Source organism: Saccopteryx leptura, chromosome 5, assembly GCF_036850995.1.
Source record: "Saccopteryx leptura isolate mSacLep1 chromosome 5, mSacLep1_pri_phased_curated, whole genome shotgun sequence".
NCBI lineage: Eukaryota > Metazoa > Chordata > Mammalia > Chiroptera > Emballonuridae > Saccopteryx > Saccopteryx leptura.
In genome coordinates this window covers 77,609,354-77,631,841 of record NC_089507.1, presented here as the reverse complement: position 1 = coordinate 77,631,841, position 22,488 = coordinate 77,609,354, and the positions used below count along the sequence as shown (strand labels likewise).

At 36.3% G+C, this 22,488-nt stretch overlaps 1 protein-coding gene across 3 annotated transcripts in view; it reads left to right on the top strand.

Annotated features, from left to right (window-relative positions):
- Positions 1 to 22,488, top strand: part of UNC5C (unc-5 netrin receptor C) — a 425,750-nt gene that overhangs the window by 270,504 nt on the left and 132,758 nt on the right. For all 3 annotated transcript variants that reach the window (XM_066386368.1, XM_066386367.1, XM_066386365.1), the window contains exon 4: positions 20,710 to 20,813. In XM_066386368.1, coding sequence (XP_066242465.1) covers positions 20,710 to 20,813 — 104 coding nt within the window. The remainder of the gene's footprint in view (positions 1 to 20,709; positions 20,814 to 22,488) is intronic.

Sequence of the window (22,488 nt, the reverse complement as noted above, 5' to 3'; positions counted from 1 at the left end):
AGTTTCAATAATCCTGGCTTTGATGCTTCCCCAATTCTACACTCACCTCTTCCTTCCCTTCATCATGATGTAGACCACAATCATTGCAAACACTTCCCAGGTAGTGGTTATGGCTCAAGACTTATCCTTCTTCCAATCCTTCTTTCATATCACCACAAATGCAGTTTTTCTAAAACTTTGGTCTCATCTTTCTGTGTTTACAGTTTTACAGTGGTTTATGTAATAAAGTCAAAATTCCTTACATTGGTATATATCATTATATTAGTTTGTTAGGGCTACTATAACAAAGTACCACAGAGTGGGTGGATTTAAGCAACAAAAATTTATTTTCGCATAGTTCTGGAAGCTAGATATCTTGAGTTCAAGGTGCCAGCAGTATTGACTTCTTCTGTAGCCTCTACTTAGAGATAGTCATCTTCTCTGTGTCTTCACATTGACTTCTCTCTGTAACTATTCAGATCCAAATTTCTCCGTAAGATTATAAATCATTTTGGATAGGGTCACTCTAAAGACCTCATTTTAACTTAATCATCTTTATAAGGTTTATCTCAAAATAAAGTCACTATCTGAGGTACTGGGGATTAGGACTTTAATGTAAGAAGTTTTGGGGAGATACAATTCAGTCCATAATGCCACATTTTATGTTTTACACATCTAACTTATGTTTTTAGCTCTGACCACTATGAATGTCTCCATTCTAGTTGTACTACATTAGAAATACTATGATTTCTCTACTCTCTAGTTATTGTTCATAATGAAGTGTTTTACCCTTCTCTTACTTACCTTTATTATTTATAAAAGTTCATTTATTCAACAGTTATTTAATAAACACAATCTCTCTTCTTGGAACAATTATAGGTATTTGGTATGGAACCAGAAACAAAAATGTAATGATCCCTGCCCTCATGGATCTTATGTTCTGGTGAAGAAAGACAAACTCTAATAACAATAATAATAATAATAATAATAATCAGGTACAGAGAAAGTGGTTAGTTCTATGAATAGAACAAGAAAAGGGGATTCTGTTGTGCTATGCAAGGGTGGGCAAGGAAGGCCTTAGGAAGAAGTGACAATTAAAGAAACCTGAAGGGGAGCAAAGGAGTTAGGTAGAAAGAACAGCAAGTGGTACAAGCAGGGATGGATACCCTGAGGTAGGAAGCTGACCAGTTACAAGAAGACCAGATTGGCCAGAGTGGCTATAAGACAGTGAATGAAGAGAGACTCTTAGATGAGCTATGAATGGTAAGGCATGGAGTAAAGACAGGAGGGGCAGTCTAGGACCATGTAGCTATAATTTATTTGGTTCTTAGTAGGAGAAGAGAACTTTGGAATGTTTTCAGCAGAGGAATTTCTGACCTGACTTTTATTTTAGCAGAATCACCTAACTGCTGTATTGAAAACTACTATGAGAGACAAGGGTAAAAGCAGGAAGACCAATAATGAGGCTGCTACTATTATGGTAAATGAGCATAGATGAGAAGCGGTAAAAGTAGTGTGATCTTGATTCTAGATATATTTGAAAGCAAAGGTAATGGCTTTTGTGGAGAAATTGGATGTGGGATGTGAAAGAGAAGAATAATGATACAGAAAGTCTAGAGATTTTTAAGGATTTCTTTCAAATGTCTTCAGTGAAGTCGTTTCTGCCTCATGAGTCTCCTTTTTCAATATTTTCAGAGCAGTTTGTCCATACTCTTAATATAGGAATGTCTCATTTGAATTATGTTCACTTGTAACATCCGTGTTTCATGCCAGCAAGTTTCTTGAGATCAATTTTGCTTAATACAGTTTTGCTTAACTTTATATCTTTAGTGCTTAGCACAATGCCTAGAATATCATAGATGCTTAATAAATTTTGTTGAACTAAAATCATCATAAAGAAGTCCCAAAGTTTATTAGAATGTTCTATAAAGAGAATTCTCATGTGGATTCTCCATGAAATACATGGAGATAGAAACATGTATCCGGGCAAATGTTATAATTAAAGACTATTGTTAGGAACAATGTTCGTGGAGGAATAAAGGCAGTAGTATTGGGCAGAGGGAGAAATTGTGCTGCAGTACAGGTATAACAAAAGATGAACTCATAGGGAGCTTTGGAACACAGATGGTCCCACCTTGATACAAAGAGCTTAGCAAAATTTTATTCCTCCACATAGACTAGTCAGTGGATGCAGGTTCCTCCTAGCGCCCCCCTTCAGTATGTGTCACCTGGGTCAAGTCAGCTCTCCTCAACTGAGGACAGTTCCAGGAGAGAGGCTGGGAACCTTGAATACGAACAGTCCCAATAGGTGGGATCGGTCCTGAGAAAGAAACAGAAAGTAATTATCTTGGTGAAATATTTAAATGAATTTGAAACTACCAGTAGCTTCTAATTATAATCAAGAGGCACAATGACTTAAAACTATATCTTTCATTGTTGTGTTTATTAATATCATGTATAATAAATATTTAAAATTGCCAATCTCTACTTCATATTAAATCGACTTGACAAAAGGCTGGCTTAAGGGCTTCATAGTTTCAAATGATGAGTATCTTGTGTCAACTTCATATATGTAATATATAGTAGCATATATAATATTCTCTATATATTTCTATTCATATAAAAATTAAATATATATAACCTCATCTTTCTTTGCAAAATATTACATAATATTTGCTATTTACTTCATAGTTTTTAAATGTAGTTTAACATTTTTAAATAATAGAAGAACAAACTCTTCCTCTAGTAAAAGATTGGTTTGCCCATAGCACCTTTTCATCTTCACGTAGTAAGACTAAAGAGCAGTTTACTTGTAGTTTCATAATTAACTGAACCTATGTGTGTATGGCCAAAGAACACCATCCAACTGGTGAGATTTATCTGCATAGTATTTAGGTCATGATGAAATAAAAGGTTAAATTTCAAATTCTCTTTGTCAAGAGTGATGATGCCTAACAATCAAAATCCTAATTTTACAGTAAGCTTGCAGATTGTTAGTTTGCCCAATAACACTTGATAGCCATCACACAGACTTCAATTAAAGTTCAAATTTGTCTCAGGTCAAGATAACCATAATCCTAAGGTTAAATAAGTGCAATTACCTCTCACCTAATTAGATTTATATATTCATTTTGTGTACTTTGGGGGGTCCATAGTTGTTTCATGAAAAAATGCTCTATTTTCAGAAGTTTATAAAGCTGAAATGAATATTGGCTATTCATTTATTGAAGTTTTCTTATACCACGTTCAGACTATATAAAGAGACAGTAGGACAGGAAAGAAAGGAAACATGAAATGTAGAATTCAGCCAGGCATGAGCTGAGAACATAATATGCCTGCTCTAAAGTAATGCACATTTGTTAGAGAGCAGCATCAAATGGCTTAAGTAGAGGCTGTAACTTCCAATACACAGAGAAAATTTTCTTTGCAGAGAACTCAAACAGACACTATAATGACTGTCCAAAGTAGAACTGTTGGGTAAAACAGCTACCAGTTTTATAGGATTGCTTTTTCCAGGATCCCTTGTTATAGACCAAAGGGAAAATTCCCGAATATTAAGGTAGGAAAACATAATTCAGGCAAAATTTCAGCCAACACTGCCTTTCTTCCTACAGGAAATGTCTTGATTTTTATATGGCTGCTGTTGTGCATATGGTGATTGTTGATGATGTGGCTATTGTTGCCAGGGGTTGTGTTTATAATGTAAAAATAGTAGCACAGTAGAGTGGTGAGAGCACAAGCTTTGAGGCCACATTGACTTATAGTCAGTCTAGTTGCATCACTTACAAGTATGACCTCGATCAAGTGATTTAACCCCTCTGAGCCTTAGTTTTATCAGCTGTGAAATGAAAATGATAAGGTTATTTTTTTAATTAGATAGAGATGTAAAGCATAGGGCATAGTGCCAGACACCAAGCAAATGCTAAGTGAATAGGTGTTCATAACAACAGATACAATTTCAACAACTTTATTTGTGCACATTGAAACTTATCGATGCTAAGTTAACTTTGGAAACTAAAAGGCTCTCCTTTTACCACTTCATGTCCCAAGCCTGGACTACCAATCCTAGAGGATGAAATTCTCTGGTGATTCACATATAATTGAACAGTAATATTTCCCCATCCCTGAGGATGGAGGAGCAGTCCATATAATTACCTTTCTCTTGCAATTTGGGAGTTATAGTGGATTTATGTGCACAGAGAACCTATCTTTCTGTGAATGGCAGGATAGATCCTAAGGATTTTCTCTTTATGATGTGTGCAAACCAATAAATCATAGACACTGTCATAAAGACCATTGGCTACAGAGAGGAATAAGATATTGTGGATCCTGGAAAGAATTAAGGAAGATCAGAGCCACCCTTAAAAAAGTAATTTAAAAAGAAAAAGGAAAAATTAATTTTAAAATATATTTTATTTCATCCAGAATCTCTAAACTATCATGTGAACAAAATAACCAATATAAACAAGTAATAAATATCTTACATTTTTTTTATTCTAAACTTTGAGATCTGATATGCTTACAGTTACAGTACTTCTCAATTAAAGCTAGCCACACATTAATTGCTTGAGAGCCAAATGTGGTTAGAATTGGGCAGATGGGTTAGAATAATATTAATAAAGGTGCAGTTCCAATTAACTTTATTTTTTCATCCCATATAATTAGATACCTTTTTCTTTTCTGGTGGGAATACTTAAGATCTACTCTCTTAGCAAATTTCAAGTATACAATATGATATTATTCATGATAGTTATGCCATACATTACATTCCCAGCATTTATTCATTATATAACTGAAAGGTTGTACCCTTTGACCGATATTACATGGACTATTTTATTCAATCCTTGCAACAACTTTATGTGATGGGTGTTATTATCCTCATAATTAAGAAAATTGAGAGCAGAGAGAGATAAAAAATCTTGCCTGAGTTCACACAGCTGGTATATGAAGAAGCAAGTCAGTCCACCAGCAGTGTTCACACCCTGACCCAACACACTGGATACAAATAAGGGAGGACTTGACAATGATTTCTATGCAGGTGGCACTCTCATTTCCCACATATATAGTGTTATATGCTTGCTATTATTTATAATAGAGAAGTATAAGCAGTCCTTAGGTTTCTGCTTCTCTACCCATTACTTGATCTATATTAGCCACACTAGCTTCCTTGTTTCCAGTGTATAACATAGTCATTCCAAATACAGACTATTTGCAGTAACTGTTCCATCGCATCTGGAACATCTCCAACTCTGTGTGTGGTTCACTTCCTTCTTCCACTCTGATTTCTGCTGAAGTGTCACCTTTACAGATGGGGAGAACTTGACCAATTTGCCTAAACCTATTGACCCCAACTCTGTCCTTCTCCTAAACCCACACCTGCTTTATTTTTCTTGAGAACATTTCTCTTAATCATTATTTGTTTTCTTTTATGTTGACTGTGTGCATCACTTGAATATAAGCTTCACAAAGACAGCCATTTTATTTTCTTCATTATATCCCTGTGAAAATTAAGAAACAGAAACTTCATTTAAAATGGAGTCAGGAGACTAGAAGAGAGAACTCTCAGGTATGTGGCACTCAACTGACCTCAACAGCAAGTGACCTGCCTTATGTCTTTGACAGGAAGTGATACTACATTACTATCTCAGTCAGAGGAAGAAAGGATTCCTTCGTTCCTAGTAACAATTCAGCCAATGAGAGAATGACATAACTCAGCCAATGGAAAATCAGGATACTTCAAACTTTCAGTTTCCTCCAATAGACTCTTTGTTTACATAGTCCCTCCCAAGTCTATAAAAGAGCATGCAAATATCTGGCAGCCTATTTGTAAAAGGTCAAAACCCCCAATTTCTAAAAACAGTTCTTTGCATGTGGATGGTGCTAGGTAAATGAAGACATTTAAAATTAAATTGAATTAAGTTGAAAGCATATGGTGGGGCAAAGTAATGATGCTATTGAATGCTAATCATTTGTTCATTTTGTAAAAATGTTTTACTTCCTAAGAAATTGAAATACATCAGATAGTCTGAAGTGATTATCTCTGTGCCTCTCAATTCAAACACCCATTATACTTCTGCACTCAATCATTTTCTTCGTAGCACTTATTAACTTATAAACTATTATATACTTACTTATTTATTATGTTCATGGTTTGAGGCTTATCACTCCCACCTTCTTAGAATATAATATCCCTATGTTTGGTTTGTTATTTATATTCAAAATGTCTACAATGATACTGGGTACACTGTGGGAACTTAATAAATATCAAAGAAATGAATGAATTAATATTTCTATAGTAAGGGTAGTAGGATCTCCAATTAAATATAATATGTCAGCTTGTGAATTATTGTGTTGGTTTTTTATATGGAAGTTATTACTCATGGCCTTCTATGTTATTTTCTCCATTTCCTATCTATCTACTCCACCTGGCATAAAACAAAATTAATTAATTATGCAATTTGATCAGATAATGCATTTCTTTAACCAGATATTCTGAAAGATTTATATTACACTATGATATTATCTAGAATGATGTTTAAAGCCAAATGTCTTGATAGAGCTTAGGAAGCTTGCCAACACACCAGAATAAATGACCTGTTTACTAAGTTGTGGTTGATTTTCTTGTACAATCATTTAAGCCCCCAAGGAGCCCATTATAAATTCCCAAAGCTAGATTTTTAATTAGATGAGATTAATTGTAGAATTTAGACTTTTTAGATAAGAGAAACTTTTAACAATAAATTTCCCCCTGTTTTTTATAAATCTCAATCATTGTATTAAATCATGCTGTTTTCATTTCAAGATTAAAAACTATGACATACACCTGATTGTAACAGTCTATGTTTTTGCAAACATATTTGCTTATATATATGGACAGAGGTTCCCAAGATTCATGGAGGCCTACAAATCTAAAAACATTTATAGCCCATATTTATTCTGAGAGGTAGACATTCAATTGATAGAACGCTGTCTTATAAGTTATAGTGTGGGGGAAATTTCTGTGTGCTATAGGAAGAGCTGGTAACCCACCAGACTAAAATGTGTCATTAAAGTAATGTTTTATGCTATATGAAAAAGGAAGTTTATGGCTGAAATGCTTATTTGCAAAAAAGCTTGTCTGCAATCATTGCATTCTATTTTGTACTCTGAGAAAAGAGCCCTCAGTTGTTGATATGTCAGGTATCTCATCCATAACATTGGCATGTTTCTTAGTATTTATCCTTAAGACATACCTTTAAAATATTATGAGGACATATAATCATTTTTTCTGAAACTAAAGATGTGATGTGAATATAAAAGAACAGCTCATATGATTCTTTTTCTTCCTCTACTTTGTAATGGATGTCATTTGGAATTCTTGCTCTAAAATATTTATTTAAAAAAAAATCTTTAGCAAAACTCTCTGAATACAAATATGTCCTATATATTCCCCAAAGCCAAGAAATAAGGAAGAAAGACTGAGATTGTACTTTCTTTCTGCAGGGACTTTGTTCACTTGAGATTTCTCTGTTTAAATGACCTCAATGCAGGCAAAAATAAGCATGCCTCAGCACAACTTAACACTTTACCATGATAATCTTTTGCTTTTTTGCTTAAAGATCATTCTAACATCTGCCCCTGGATATGAGCTATGATATTATAAAAAGCTTTAACAGAAAATTTCTAAAGGTTGTCAAAAACAACTTTTTAAAAAGTAAAAAATGAGATTATAAAACAACAGGAACCAATGAAAACATTTCATCTTCATTAAACTATTAAAAATCCTGTGTGCCGGCCCTGGCCGGTTGGCTCAGTGGTAGAGCGTCGGCCTGGCGTGCTGAAGTCCCAGGTTCGATTCCCGGCCAGGGCACACAGGAGAGGTGCCCATCTACTTCTCCACCCCTCCCCCTCTCCTTCCTCTCTGTGTCTCTCTTCCACTCCCACTGCTGAGGCTCCATTGGAGCAAAGATGGCCCGGGCGCTGGGGATGGCTCCTTGGCCTCTGCCCCAGGCTCTAGAGTGGCTCTGGTCGCGGCAGAGCGACGCCCTGGAGGGGCAGAGCTGTCGCCCCCTGGTGGGTGTGCCGGGTGGATCCCGGTCGGGCGCATGCGGGAGTCTCTGACTGTCTCTCCCAGTTTCCAGCTTCAGAAAAAAAAAAAATCCTTGTATGCCCAGATCTGTTGTAAAGCCCCTGTGCCCGTTAACTATTGCGATGCTCTTGACAATCCTAAGAGTTAGGTGTTATTATCCTTATTCTGCAGATAACAGAACCATCGCATAAAAACAGGTAACTGGCCTCAGTCACTTGTTTAGGAAATAGTAAATGTGAGCCTTAAACTTTTCTCTCCTCAGTCCAATTCATTGTGCACATTTTCAGAAACATAACAATTCTTGAATTTTCTAACCATAGAAGAAACTTCTTGTAGTTTGTTTTTGTTTGTTGGTTGGTTGCCTTTTGTCTCTTTTGTTTTATATTTTACAATATTCTAAAAGAAAAATCAAGTGAAAAGAGACAGTTCCATCCAATTTTTTTACATACTGTATTCCTTATATTTAAAAATTATAGAGTTGCTGAACATAAGTTTTTTCATGATTTTTAAAAATTTCCCAGCAGAGATATATACTCTGATTCTAAATAGTGAAACACTGATAAACTTTTTAGAGTTCTGTGGTCTTAAGTGAGGCCTTTTTCCATTTTAATAAGTATCCAAAGCACAGGAGACTAATCTAGTTCTCCCACAACATGCTGAACTGGTCTGTGCACAGCAGTTGTTTCCTGGCAGCAGCCAAATTTGTTGATTTAAACATAAGTTGTACTCAACTCTGACAACATAATTAGCCCCTTCTATCATTATTGGAAGAAAGGTACATTTCTTCCCTTTAGTAACATAAGTATTATTATTATATGTGACCACAGAATTATTTTATTCACTAGAAGAGTACTTTGAAAGTACATTAAAACAATTTTTTCAAGTTAAAAGTATAGGCCATGGCTGGTTGGCTCAGTGAATAGAGCATTGGCCCAGTGTGCAGATGTCTTGGGTTCAATCCCTGATCAGGGCACACAGGAAAAGTGCCCATCTGCTTCTCTCCCTTCTCTCTCTGTTCCCCTCTCACAGCCAGTAGCTCAATTGGTCCCAGCATCAGCCGTTGGTACTAAGGATAGCTCGGTTGGTCCAAGCGTTGGCCCCAGATGGGTTGTCTGGTGGATTGCGGTCAGGGTGCATGTAGAAGTCTGTCTATCTCCCCTCCTCTCCCTTAAAAATAAAAGTATTTAGCACCTCTGTTTATTGAGATGCAAAAGAATTAATTGAAAAATAATTTGAAAATAGGGAAACGTGCCTTATTGTAAAGCAGCTGTATTTGCTTAATCCAAGGTCAGGCCTGTGTCAGAGTGTACAGAAGGCGGCCAAGAGCAGATAACTCCACATGAATCTCTTCTAAGTACTGAATTTCCCTAGATGAGAGTCACTTTGTCAAGACCAGCTCACTTTGGAAGGCAAGAAGTTTAACTCTGATACATGGAGTGTGGCCTTTTCACAGAAATAAATAACTAAATAAAGTAATTAATTTATGTAATTCAGTATCAGTACAACCAGGAACTCTGTGGAAGTATGGCAGCGGTGCTGATTGGGAACTGAAAGGAGTGGTTATCTAAATGAGGACATTATTATAGAGGGATTTTATGTAACAGCACTGTCTTAAGTGTGTTCATGTGTATTTAATATTCACAGTAACCCTCTACATACTGGAATTACCCTCATTTTAGGATGCAGAAAGCAAAGCACATAAACCTTAAGTACAGGACCAAGATTAAAGTTGGGCCCATGGACCCTGGTTCTACACTCTAATCCCTGTGGCAGGTTGGACAGTGGCCCCAGAGGCATCGGGTCCTCATCTCTGGAACCTGTAGATCTTACCTAACATGGAAAAAGGCTCTTTGCAGACATGCTCAAACTAAAGATCCTGAGATGAGGAGATTATCGTCAATTATCCAGGTGTGCCGTAAATACCATCACAAGTGTCCTTATCAGAGAAAATCATAGGGAGGTTTGACACAGAACAGGGAGTCATGTGACCACAGAGGCAGGGATTGGGCTGGCAGCCACCGGAACCTGGAAAATGAAAAGCTATGTATTCTCTCTGAGAATCTCTGGAGACAGCACAACTTTGCTGACCCTGTCCCCTTGATAATGGTCCAGTAAAATTGATTTCAGATCGATGGCCTCCAGACTATGAGAAAATAAACGGTGGTTGTTTTAAGCCAGAAAGTGGTCATTTCTATAGGAAACAAATACAACTACCATACAACAGTTCTTCTATAGACCCACGTCATAGGGTAGCCTGCTTTTAAAAAGTTTGTGATCTAGAACAAGTGGGTTCACCTCTCAGGGTACTGGTTGTATCACTTTGTTGTAGAAAATAAGAGAATTGGGCTGTGCAATTTCTGAGGGCTTTGTTTTCGACTGTAAGAAACGTTCCCAGACCTGCAGTAAAGGGGATGGCAGATTATCTTAGAAATTGAACTGAATTTGGTGTTTATTAAGGAAGTACTATATACTAAGCACTAAGCACCAAGATATATTTGAACTTGAAGAATTTTAAGATTTATAAATTCAACAATTGGCTGGAACAGTTCATCTTTTTGAAATGAAATTTAACAGCCCTGTAATGTATGACAGAAATTCAACCATTACTGTGCACATATACCCCATATCAGGAAGCTCTGTACAGTGATCTTTAGGTTGGGGATGCAAACACATCACATCTGGAATGCTAACTGCTGCTCAGTGTTGGCCTCCCAAGGGCCTGCGTTAGGGAGGATCTTGAGACTGAATCCAGACTTTACGGAGAAGAACATCGTGATTACTTACAGGCATGTGCTGAAAGGGAAGGCGGCTATTCCAACTCTAAAACTAGAGGTGAGCACTGATCATACCACTTCTGACAGTTCACTTCTGTACATGAAAGAACTTCAGGATTTTGTACATAGCAACTGTAGCAATGAAGACATTGCATCAGAACAGAATGTGGGGACATTTTGATCATATATAGTGATCAAGAATAACAGAAATGATAAAAAAGTATATTTTTTGCCATCAAGAAACTTGTGATCCCCCTGACTGAGATGCTAATTGTTTTCCATTTCCAAAAAAAATGTTGCTTAATCTTCTGAAGTAATAAAGGTTATTGCCTAATATTCTTTCTGAAAGTAAGTAAAGGTACCTAAACTAATAAATATAAAATATTACTTTGAAAAATGTTATGTATGCCATCCTCCTAACAGAAACAGTTTTGACCACCAAGATTTCTTGCTCAGCTTTCTTGAGCAAGTGTCTGAAAGTCTGTAGGGGGAGGATCTGTGAGGAGAAGTTTAGGGGATTGTCTCTGAAGTGGGAGAGAGGCTGCACAACTATACTGCTCACAAAATTTAGGGAATATTTCAAAATGAGTATGAAGCGATAAAAAAAGAAGCATTTGATTTTTTTTTTATTAAACAACATAAGAAAAGCAAACAAGTCACATCAAGTTGTTCAGTTTTGCAAATAAGATGCAAACTCAATTATTGTGATTGAGTAGCAAATGACATAACAAATGCTTCTTTTTTTATCACTTCATATTTATTTAGAAATATCCTCTAATTTTTGGGAGCAATGTATTAAGATAACTTTGACACTCTCAGTAATGAACTTGCTAGACCCACACTTCAAAATGGCAGTCCACATGCCCAGTATAGCTCACCAACTTTTTGGCTCTTAAAATGTTGGCTTATACAGGCATTTTAATAAGCTTTTAAGCAGTTGACAGCAGTTAGAAAAAAATTTACATAATAGCCTATATTTCTAACTGTAGCAACCATGTATGAGCCAGTGACCCACTAAGTCTGCATTCCTGTAGAACAACATACAGCTAGAGCTGAGTAGCACGGGGAAAAAATTCTGGTAGATTGGCTTTATGTCCATGTCACAATTAAAATTTAGAAAACAATAGACAACGCACATGGGTGTCATATTTCAAGAAAAAAAATTTTTTGTCCCTAACCTTCTCTCAGTTTATTTTACCAGTATGGCCTCTAGACACAAGTAAAATTTTAAGTCCTTTGCTAGACAACATAAGCCATCATCCTGTACAAAAGTGAGTTCTGCTGACACTGTAGAAACACCAGTAGCGACTTAATGTAGACCTTGTAGACCAGGTGGCAAGCGTCATAGTGCAGAAGCAGGTTAGTGTGTCTCCCACAGTCTTCCTAACCCTTCCTCCCACAGCCTGCAGGATCTAGCACAGTGCCATGTATATCACGGGTGTTCCATAAACACTCCATCAATGAACCTGTGGTTCTTAGATTTTAGTGCTGTGCATAAAACAGACATATGGGACCAGTTACAATTGTATATTCCTAGGGCCCAACCTAAAGATGAATTCTGCATTTTTTTTTTCAAGTATAGCATGGTAGTTCTGGGTTTCTCTTTGTGATACATCAACTTTAATCATTAGCCCTCCTGTATTCATAATTGTTTTCTCTCACTCTTTGTCTGACTAAGAATGATAATGCCTAAGGTTTGTATAGCATAATAAAATTCACTAATAATATGGAAAAAGATGAAGTGGGGGAATTACTATCTTTTGAGCACAGACTATATTCAAAACATGGTGGTAGAATTTTTTTTTTTTTACAGAGACAGAATCAAAGAGAGTGATAGATAGGGACAGACAGATAGGAACGGAGAGAGATGAGAAGCATCAATCATCAGTTTTTTTTGCGACACCTTAGTTGTTCATTGATTGCTTTTTCATATGTGCCTTGACCGCGGGCCTTCAGTCGACTGAGTGACCCCTTGCTCAAGCCAGCAACCTTGGGTCCAAGCTGGTGAGCCTTGCTCAAACCAGATGAGCCGTGCTCAAGCTGGCGACCTTGGGGTCTTGAACCAGTGGTAGAATTTTATAGGAGCTTTTTCCTATGTAACATTATATATGATAGTCCCTAGTATCATACACATTTTTAGCTGAATAAACTAAGGCAAGAAGAAGTTAAGCAATGTGCTTAAGGCCACATACCTAGTCAAGTAGTAGATTTAGGACCTGAGTCCAAGTTTGTTCATGCTGAAGACCCTGTTCTGGTCACAGTGTTATTTTGCTTTCCAATTGCTTTAGATTATTTTCACAGTGATCTACCAAAAAAAAAAAGTGCTTACACTAAATACATACCCAATTCACACACACAGACCTGTGTATGCATATATGGTTGTATGTACATATATGCATATATAAAGTATATATACATATATAAAATAAAACCATGTATGATATACCTTGAACTTTCTAGTTATTCAATTTCATATTTTTTAATGCTCATTTATTTTTTAATTTTTTAAGTGATAGGAGGGAGATAGAGATACAGACTCCTACATGCGCCCCAACTGGGATCCACCTGGCAGTCCCTGTCTGGGGGGGCTGATGCTCAAATCAGCCAAGCTATCCTCAGTGTCTGAGGCCAATACTCAGACCAACTGAGCCACTAGCTGCAAGAGAGGAAGAAAGAGAGAAGGGGAAGCGGAAGGGGAAAAGAAGATGATCACTTCTCACATGTGCTCTGACCAGGGATCGAACTCAGAAGTGCTCATGCCAGGCTGACACTCTCTCTATCCATTGAGCAAATGGTCCAGGGCCTAATGTTGGTTTTTAATATATTAAATTGATCTATAACCTTCTAAGGGGTCATGACACAGAGTTTGAAAAACATTCAATTAACCCTAAATTTCATAAGAATAGTAAAAAATATTAGATACAATCATTTATAAACTACAGTGTGTCTGTAAAGTCATGGTGCACTTTTGACCGGTCACAGGAAAGCAACAAAAGATGATAGAAATGTGAAATCTGCACCAAATAAAAGGAAAACCCTCCCAGTTTCTATAGGATGATCTGGCAGCATGTGCACATGCGCAGATAATGACATAACAAAGTGTATACAGCGGAGCAGCCCACAGCCATGCCAGTCGAGATGTGGACAGTACAGAGGAAAGTTCAGTGTGTTCTGTGGCTCGCTAAATTCGAATCCATGACCAAAGTGCAACGTGAATATCGGTGCGTTTATAACAAAGCGCCACCACATAGGAATAACATTACTCAGTGGGATAAGCAGTTGAAGGAAACCGGCAGTTTGGTGGAGAAACCCCGTTCTGGTAGGCCATCAGTCAGTGACGAGTCTGTGGAGGCTATACGGGATAGCTACCTAAGGAGTCCTAAAAAATCTGCGTGAGCCCACATCGAACTACACTGAATAGGTATGAAACTAGGAGAGATTTCCTTTTATTTGGTGCAGATTTCACATTTCTATCGTCTTTTGTTGCTTTCCTGTGACTGGTCAAAAGTACACCATGACTTTACGGACACACTGTATATGGCCAAATTTTATAAAAGAATGACATATTAAAAATTTACTCATATTTTCAATTATTTTCATTCCAGATCTCTCGAGTAATAATAATAGAAAGAGTTGTAATAATTTGTTACATGTATTTTGTCCTCTGCAATCTTCCAAACCTTTTTAGATCCAGTAGCTCTTAGTATTCATCCAAACCTATGAGACTTAAAACCAAAAAACAAACAACATTAGTAATATAATAATTCATTTATCTTACTCTGTGGAATTTAAGGATTTTCATTTCCACTAGAAACATCTATTGAAATAAACCCACCAGAGAATTCTTGAGTTCATAGTATCAGCTGTCATATCGCCAAGATTTTGTCTTTTAAAAAATATTTTATTTTAATAAATCAGCATAATGAAGTAGCATTGCTGAAGGAATAAACATTTTTAATAAATGTAAATAATCTTTAAAACTGTGGTGGGAAAACATGTTTATTAACTTTTTCAAAGACAATAGCATCAGCAACCTGCCTGCACCATATGGAAATCTTTTTGCTAAAATTTTCCTAGTTTTCTTCTAAGATCATCAGGGATAACAGGTGCTTAGATGGCAGGGTGACCCATTATACTCAAAGCTGTGGCCTGTCTACCCTCGACTTTCCTATTGTAGGTCACACTCACCCTTTTCTATGGTGTCAAAGTTGCCTGAGGGATGTCAGTTGGAGATGGGGACAAGATCTTCTGCCCCTTTTATAAATATGCACATTAACATTTTGGGCTTTCTTACATATTGTTTTGCCTAGGCAATCCCCTCCCCATCTCTCTACAGAAACAAAACATTGGTTTTCTCAAAGTCATTCCAAATGCATTCACAATCTTCCAAGCTTTACTATTCATGTGCTTTTGTGATTCTTCCTTGGATTTATATGAAGAATATTCTGATATTTTAACATTGACTTTTCTGAAACCCATCCTTAAACTTTAATCCATTTCAAACTTTAAACCCATTTTCAAACTTTTATCAATACTTGTCTATACAAGTGAAAATTCCACAAAAATTTTCCTGAGAGGAAAATTATTAGCTGTTCTCTTCAGAGATACATCAACTGCTAGATTATTTAAAAAAAAAGTAATTTCTTCTATTATTACTCTTGGACTTTGAAAATTGGTATATTTTCTTAAAGGTTTATCACAGCCAAGAAGTGTTTTATTTAGCAAAGGATAACTTTTTCCTCTAAAAGACATGTTTAAAATATTAGTCTATTAGGTCATAAACTGTTATGACAAAGGAGACCTTCAAAAGCATCCACTCACTTTCATTTTACAGATGAGAAAGGTAAATGCCACAAAGTCTTTGAACACTTAGTTAACCTTCTTTTCTCTTTACCACATTGTCAAAAAGCAGAGTACATGTTTGTAGAATGCCATGAATTAAGATATTCTGCATCATAAATAATTTGTAACTGCAGCATTATTATTGTTCAAAAAAATCATTGAATGCATCAGAATTCTCTAATAAAAAATGACACATTGTTTGCACCCACACATGTGTTTGTATTCTAAAAGCCTTTCTTTGATTACTGGGTAAATGGTAAATAGAAATCCAGATAGTTTCAGGTCTGATTCTACATCTGCTAATTAGATTTCTCTTTATGGATTTATTAATTAGAAGAATCAATGACTACATCAGAGGTTGGCCAAGTTGACTTTGCAGAAATAATCTAAGTTATAATGACAAGACTATATATATACTTATTTTGGTAGCAGCCTTAGAACTAATGAAGAGAAAACAAATTTAGATTCCTACAGGTCTTCCAAGGGTAGGTATTCATCTTTTGTGCTGACAGTAATGCCCATATTATTCTGAACCATTCTGTTTTACATCTAATTTCTAGCTGACAAGTGTCCGTTTTTCATGCTTATTCATTCGTCAGCCATGTGTTCTCTGTGCCTGTGCCTGCCAGGCATCCTGCCCGCCTTCTATCACATCTCTCCAAATGATAAAAGATATGCTTACAATGTTACCCCCCTCTGCTTGCTGAGTCAAGAGGAGGCGTACTGAAATAAGCAGCTGCCGTGCTGGGCCGCCATGGTATTTTCGGTGCTCATTACACTACCTGAAAACTAGAACAAAGGTTTCATGGCAATAATTAAAAGGATTTTTCAGGAGAAAGTATTGCCTTGTAGTTAAATATAAGGACCAAATGTGAGATCATTTTAGAAATTAGATGGAATTCATAGAGTTTAAAGCCAAACCATTAAAACAAAATAATTATATGGTATTCCATGATGGTTCAGTTCAACCCATCTCTTGAAGTACATGCCTCTGAGGCATGGTCACCATTTTCAGGAAGCAATGCTCCTCATCAGCTGTGCCTTCACGGGGCAGGAATGAGAACTGCCAAAAAGTACACTATAGTCTAAGAATTATAACATGCCTTATTCAGACCCATCACCCATCAATGGTGCTGCTGACTTTTTTCACTATAAAGTTTTGCAAAAGAGCATTAGTTTCTCGTGGTGGTTATTTTCCCAGTTCCTGTGAAGCCCTCAACAAAAGCTTGGCTTTTTCTCCTAGTCACTCCTAAATTTCCCAAAGCAATGACTTCTTCCCTTTGATTCTTTCACTGCATGTGTCCTGTTGGCCTCCCAACTTCGTAAAACTTTATTCATCTCTTGGCTTCTTTGACACTTGTCTTTAGTTTTCTCACCTACTGCATGATTCACGCCATGTTATTTTTGCTGGCAGCTTTTTCTCTTGAATGTTGGTGTCCTCATTTTGTTTGTTTGTCTTTATGCTTCAGTCTTTCCTTTGCTAACGTCTTCTATTTCTAGTACTTCAGCTGTCTCTGAAGCAAAAATATTCTACCTGGATTTCTTTTCCAAGCACTAGGCCCAGTTATTCTCAAGTTGCAGTTATTTGTCTTCTTTGGAGCAATTTATTTTGTCAAGGCTGGAAGAGGTGTTACTGGCTTCTAATGGATAGATCACAGGGATGCTGCTAAGCATCTTACCATGCACAGGACAGCCCCTCAACAGAGAATTATCCAGTCCCAAATGTCAATTTTGTGGGTTGAAAAATAATGACCTGGACCTACCGGGATATCCATTTGCATATCCTACAGACACACCAAACTGAATATTGAACAAAATAATTTGCTTTTTCTCCTCACTTTTCTACTCAATTCATTAGTATTTCATTTACTAAAGATACCAACTTAAAAATTGCAATAGCTAAGGATATAGTTTTATGTTGACCTTCTGGCACTTTCTGAATACCTAGGTCTTCCCAAATGTGTAATCTATTTATTTCTAGATTTTTCTCTTTCTGTCCACTACCACTAGCAGAATTCAAGACCAAATCATCCCTTGTGTTCTATTCAATTTGTTCCCAAACTACCTTCTGTCTCATGCCATCTGTCACAATGAAAACAGTAAGATATCTGATCTCCTTCCTTTGCTTAGAAGCCTTTGAGGCAGGGGTCAGGAAACTTTTTGGCTGAGAGAGCCATGAACACTACATATTTTAAAATGTAATTCTGTGAAAGTCATACAACGACCCATGTACGTTATGCATTATCCAATAAAAATTTGGTGTTGTCCCGGAGAACAGCTGTGATTGGCTCCAGCCACCCGCAACCATGAACATGAGTGGTAGGAAATGAATGGATTGTAATACATGAGAATGTTTTATATTTTTAATGTTATTACTTTTTTATTAAAGATTTGTCTGTGAGCCATATGCAGCCATCAAAAAAGCCACATCTGGCTCACGAGCCATAGGTTCCAGACCCCTGCTTTGAGGGTTTCCCATTCCTTAGCATGGTAGAAAGGCTTTTCCTAAATAGATCTCAACCTTTCTTGTCTTGATTCTCTATCTTTCACATCTTTATCTTGAGTATCTAGTAAATTGTCTACCTAAAGAAGATAATTAACAAGTACTAGTAGAACTTGTTTTGACTATTTAGATACATATGTGCCTCAGTTTTTCTTATTCTCAGCCTTCATTTTGTGATATGCTAATAAATTTCACTAGAAGTGAGTTATAATGTTATTTCATTTGAGAATTAATTCCAGTCATCATGTCTTCACCCTATTCTACATCAGATGGGTGTTTTCAAAATTATTTTTCAAAAAGTGAATATACTTTGTCAGGAAAATTTTATCTCATACAATTTACTCATTGTTGTTCTTACTTTTATTAGTATTTTGTGCTTTACCGAAATTTTTACCTTAATGCAGATTAGAAACAGAAAAACTAGCATATCAGAGAGAAAAAGTAATAATTTTTTTAATGTTTCTGTTGGAAAGACAACACATAACCAAAAGAAATACTATGTGTCCATAAAGTCATGGTGCACTTTTGACCGGTCACAGGAAAGCAACAAAAGACAATAGAAATGTGAAATCTGCACCAAATAAAAGGACAACTCTCCCCGTTTCATACTATTCAGTGCAGTTCGATGTGGGCTCACGCACAGATTTTTTAGGGCTCCTTAGGTAGCATCCCATATAGCCTCTACAGACTCTTCACTGGCTGATGGCCTACGAGAACGGGGTTTCTCCACCAAACTGCCGGTTTCCTTCAACTGCTATCCCACCGAGTAATGTTACTCCTATGTGGTGGTACTTCATTATAAACACGCCGATATTCACGTTGCACTTTGGTCACAGATTCAAATTTAGCGAGCCACAGAACACACTGAACTTTCCTCTGTACCGTCCACATCTTGACTGGCATGGCCGTGGGCTGCTCCGCTGTATACACAGTGTTATGTCATCGTCTGTGCATGCGCACATGCTGCCACTCATCCTACAGAAACTGGGAGGGTTTTCCTTTTATTTAGTGCAGATTTCACATTTCTATCGTCTTTTGTTGCTTTCCTGTGACCGGTCAAAAGTGCACCATGACTTTACGGACACACTGTATTAAAGGGACATGTGGGATCCAAAATATATATCAGATCAGGGATCATCAGGTTCTAAGGCAACATTCATTATTTTGCTATGAAGCTTTGAGTAATTTGATAAACATGTTCCTTAAATGTAAATTAGGGATGTGATTTATATAACTTTCAAATTTAATAATTCTAGTTTTTAAGTGTTCACTTCTACAATATACTCAATTTCTTGATAATCTAATTAGAAGCGCCTTTCTGACAAATTCTGTCACCATTGTGAAAGTCTCTGTCTTACCCCAGACCCACATAGATCTATAGTTTTCTCACAACCCCTAAGTTTCTAAAGGTTTTCTTTTGCCAAGAAATTCAACAAAATGACAAGTATGTAACCATTGATTTCTTCTCAGTGCATTTTTCCAGGTGGTGTTTTCTGATAGCTCCTTGAAAGACATTAGAGGCATATACCTCCACAGCTTTTGAGTTTCCACTTATTAGTTCAATAGGCTAAAATGATGCTTTTAGGTTTTTCAGTTTTTATCAAGCATATGAGTTAAAAGGACAGAGACATTAATTTTTTATTAAAATAAAGTGGATAAAATTCCAATAACTTCTATTGAAAGGAGCTGAATCGTACAAGTATGAAATGAAACTTTGTGTTTTTTTAATGCTGCTTTAAATCTCTATGGCTGAATCATTTCTTTTTTTTAATTTTGGGTTTTAAAGTAAAAGGCTGGTTTCTAACATTTTTATGTTCATCTAAAATAATTTTAAAGATCTCCATACTGCTATGGCAATTATAACTATATAAATGCATAATTAGTATAGCTGGGGAAAAAATGACTACTTAATTTTCTAATTTAAGAATGACCACATAATTATGTGAGAGCTATCTGGGTTAATATTTGCATATTAGATAACTATTCCAATAGTTACACTTTCCCCTGGCCTGTGTTTGAGATACCTCAAGAGGTTATATTCATTCTTTCTGGACTCCAGCATTCTTTTTTATACTCCAAACTGGAAACTTGCTTTTGAGTTATTGATCCAATGATCTCAGAGTTACTACAACTCTAACAGTATTCATGGTGAACAGAGAGGAAAAGATTTATGTACATAAGGGACTCTGTGTGTGCAAGAATCATGACGATGAGGTTCTTTTGATTAAAAATGTGATCATTATCATTAATTATCAAGAATGAATAAGGAAATGCAAGAAATGAAGTTCACTAATTGCTAATATGAAGATCTTCAAAGCATTCCAATGAAGATTAAAGTTGGAACAGTTAATAGCCTCTGAATTTTATAATTTCCACCCCACAGAATATAATCACCGAGATTGAGGTACAGTATTAACAACATGTGGTTTTAAAAAAATACAAAGACACATAAAATACTAAACTGTAAAAGTTCTATTGCACTTCCTATAAATGAACATATGTAAATTAGCTTTGTCATGTATTTTATTTTCTGTGCTTTCCAGATCTACGGAAGACATTTGAGCAGGAACCCCTGGGAAAGGAAGTGTCCCTGGAACAGGAAGTCTTGCTCCAATGTCGACCACCTGAAGGGATCCCAGTGGCTGAGGTGAGTAACGAAAATTCTTTGCATTTAGCAATTGCCACTTAGTTATTCTAACAGAGGCCTAATCCATGGCTAATGGTGCAGTGAATTAGGGAATGGCATGATGAATGGTTGGTAATGGAGTCCTAACTGCCTGCTGCTGGCAAAATAGATGGATTGGGAACTGATTAATGACTTGGGAGTCAATTAGAATGCCCCACTGGACAAAGCTGCAGTCAATTTGGTTTGATTTTGTCATTCTCTTTCAAGAATTCAGAAATACTGCTTTATTTTATCTGGAATGTATCATAGAGAGAGATGGTATGGTTTAAAAATGTGTGTGTGTATGCGTGCATGCGTGCACCTGTGCACTCCACATAATGCATTTCCTATTCCATGATATATAATCATGGACATATATCTAAAAGCCATATTCACCTACCAAGAATAAAGACATGTTTGAGGGATAATAAATGACAATTCCATCATATAAGCTTCCTATCAAACTCTTTATTGTAGTTTCCTGTTTCTGCTAAAATAAAGCCTGTTGATTGCTAATGTAGTATTATGAACAGATTCATACTATGAATTTTCATTTGCACCTTACACAGTGTTCTTTGGAAATGCCTGTCTCTGGGGGATAGGCCCACAGAATCACAAGAGAGTGCCATGCTCTTCTTCGGACACTCCCATCAATTAGAGCATACTGTTGAGGAAAATCACCCAACACTATGTCTTTCATTTGTTAACATTTCAAACTCTGAAAACTATTCCTTTAAAAAAAACACAAAGAACAAAACAAACCCCCCCCAAAAAAACAACTATTTCTTTTTATGATTTTTTTACCCTTTTATGATTTTTGCAAGATATCTTAATATGTGTCAAACAATTGCCCTAACAGATCCAGTACCCTATAAGCCCAGAAAAACATTTATTTTGATGAATGATGTACGTGCCAATTTGTTAGTGGGTTTTGTTAGCCTCCAAACTACATTGACTCTTTTGGAATTTTATTCTTTGTTGGAAAGAGGTGTTTTTTAAAATTGTTACAAGTTAGGCCTATATATAGGTCTGCTGATACTTTTTGAAAATAAGCCCAATATATCCTTATCTAAAAAATTGTAAAATAATATTGCTTAGACTCACAACTTGTCCAAAAAATTTTTAAGAGCTAACAATGCACTTACTATTAGGTTTCCATAGATTTTCAATTTTTTGAAGGTTCAATCAAAGGTGGGAGTCAGCTCAGTTATCTTGTCCTATAACAACAAAATTAAATATCTGATTGTCCTTTCCAAATTAATTAATAATAAACTAGTTAGAAATTTAGGGAGTGTCTCTACAAAATGACTCCATTTTGCTTTGTAACTGGTATTCCATGGCACTTTCTAGCATTGTTTCAAAGATTTTTGAACAGTTATAGCTGTTTTTTCCAACCACACCAAATGATCTCCCAACACTGATATACAATTGCGGTTAGAAAAGGAGAATCTCTTCTCTATTTAATATTTTATATCACTTATTACAATAGTGTATCTGTCTTTTTTTTTTATTAAGTGAGCATTGAGGCAAAGACAGACATCTGCATGCACTCAGACCAGGATCCATCTGACAAGTCCCCTACCAGGTGATTCTCTGCCCATCTGGGCAACTGCTCCATTGCTCAGCAACTGAGCTATTTTAGTGCCTGAGGCTAGGC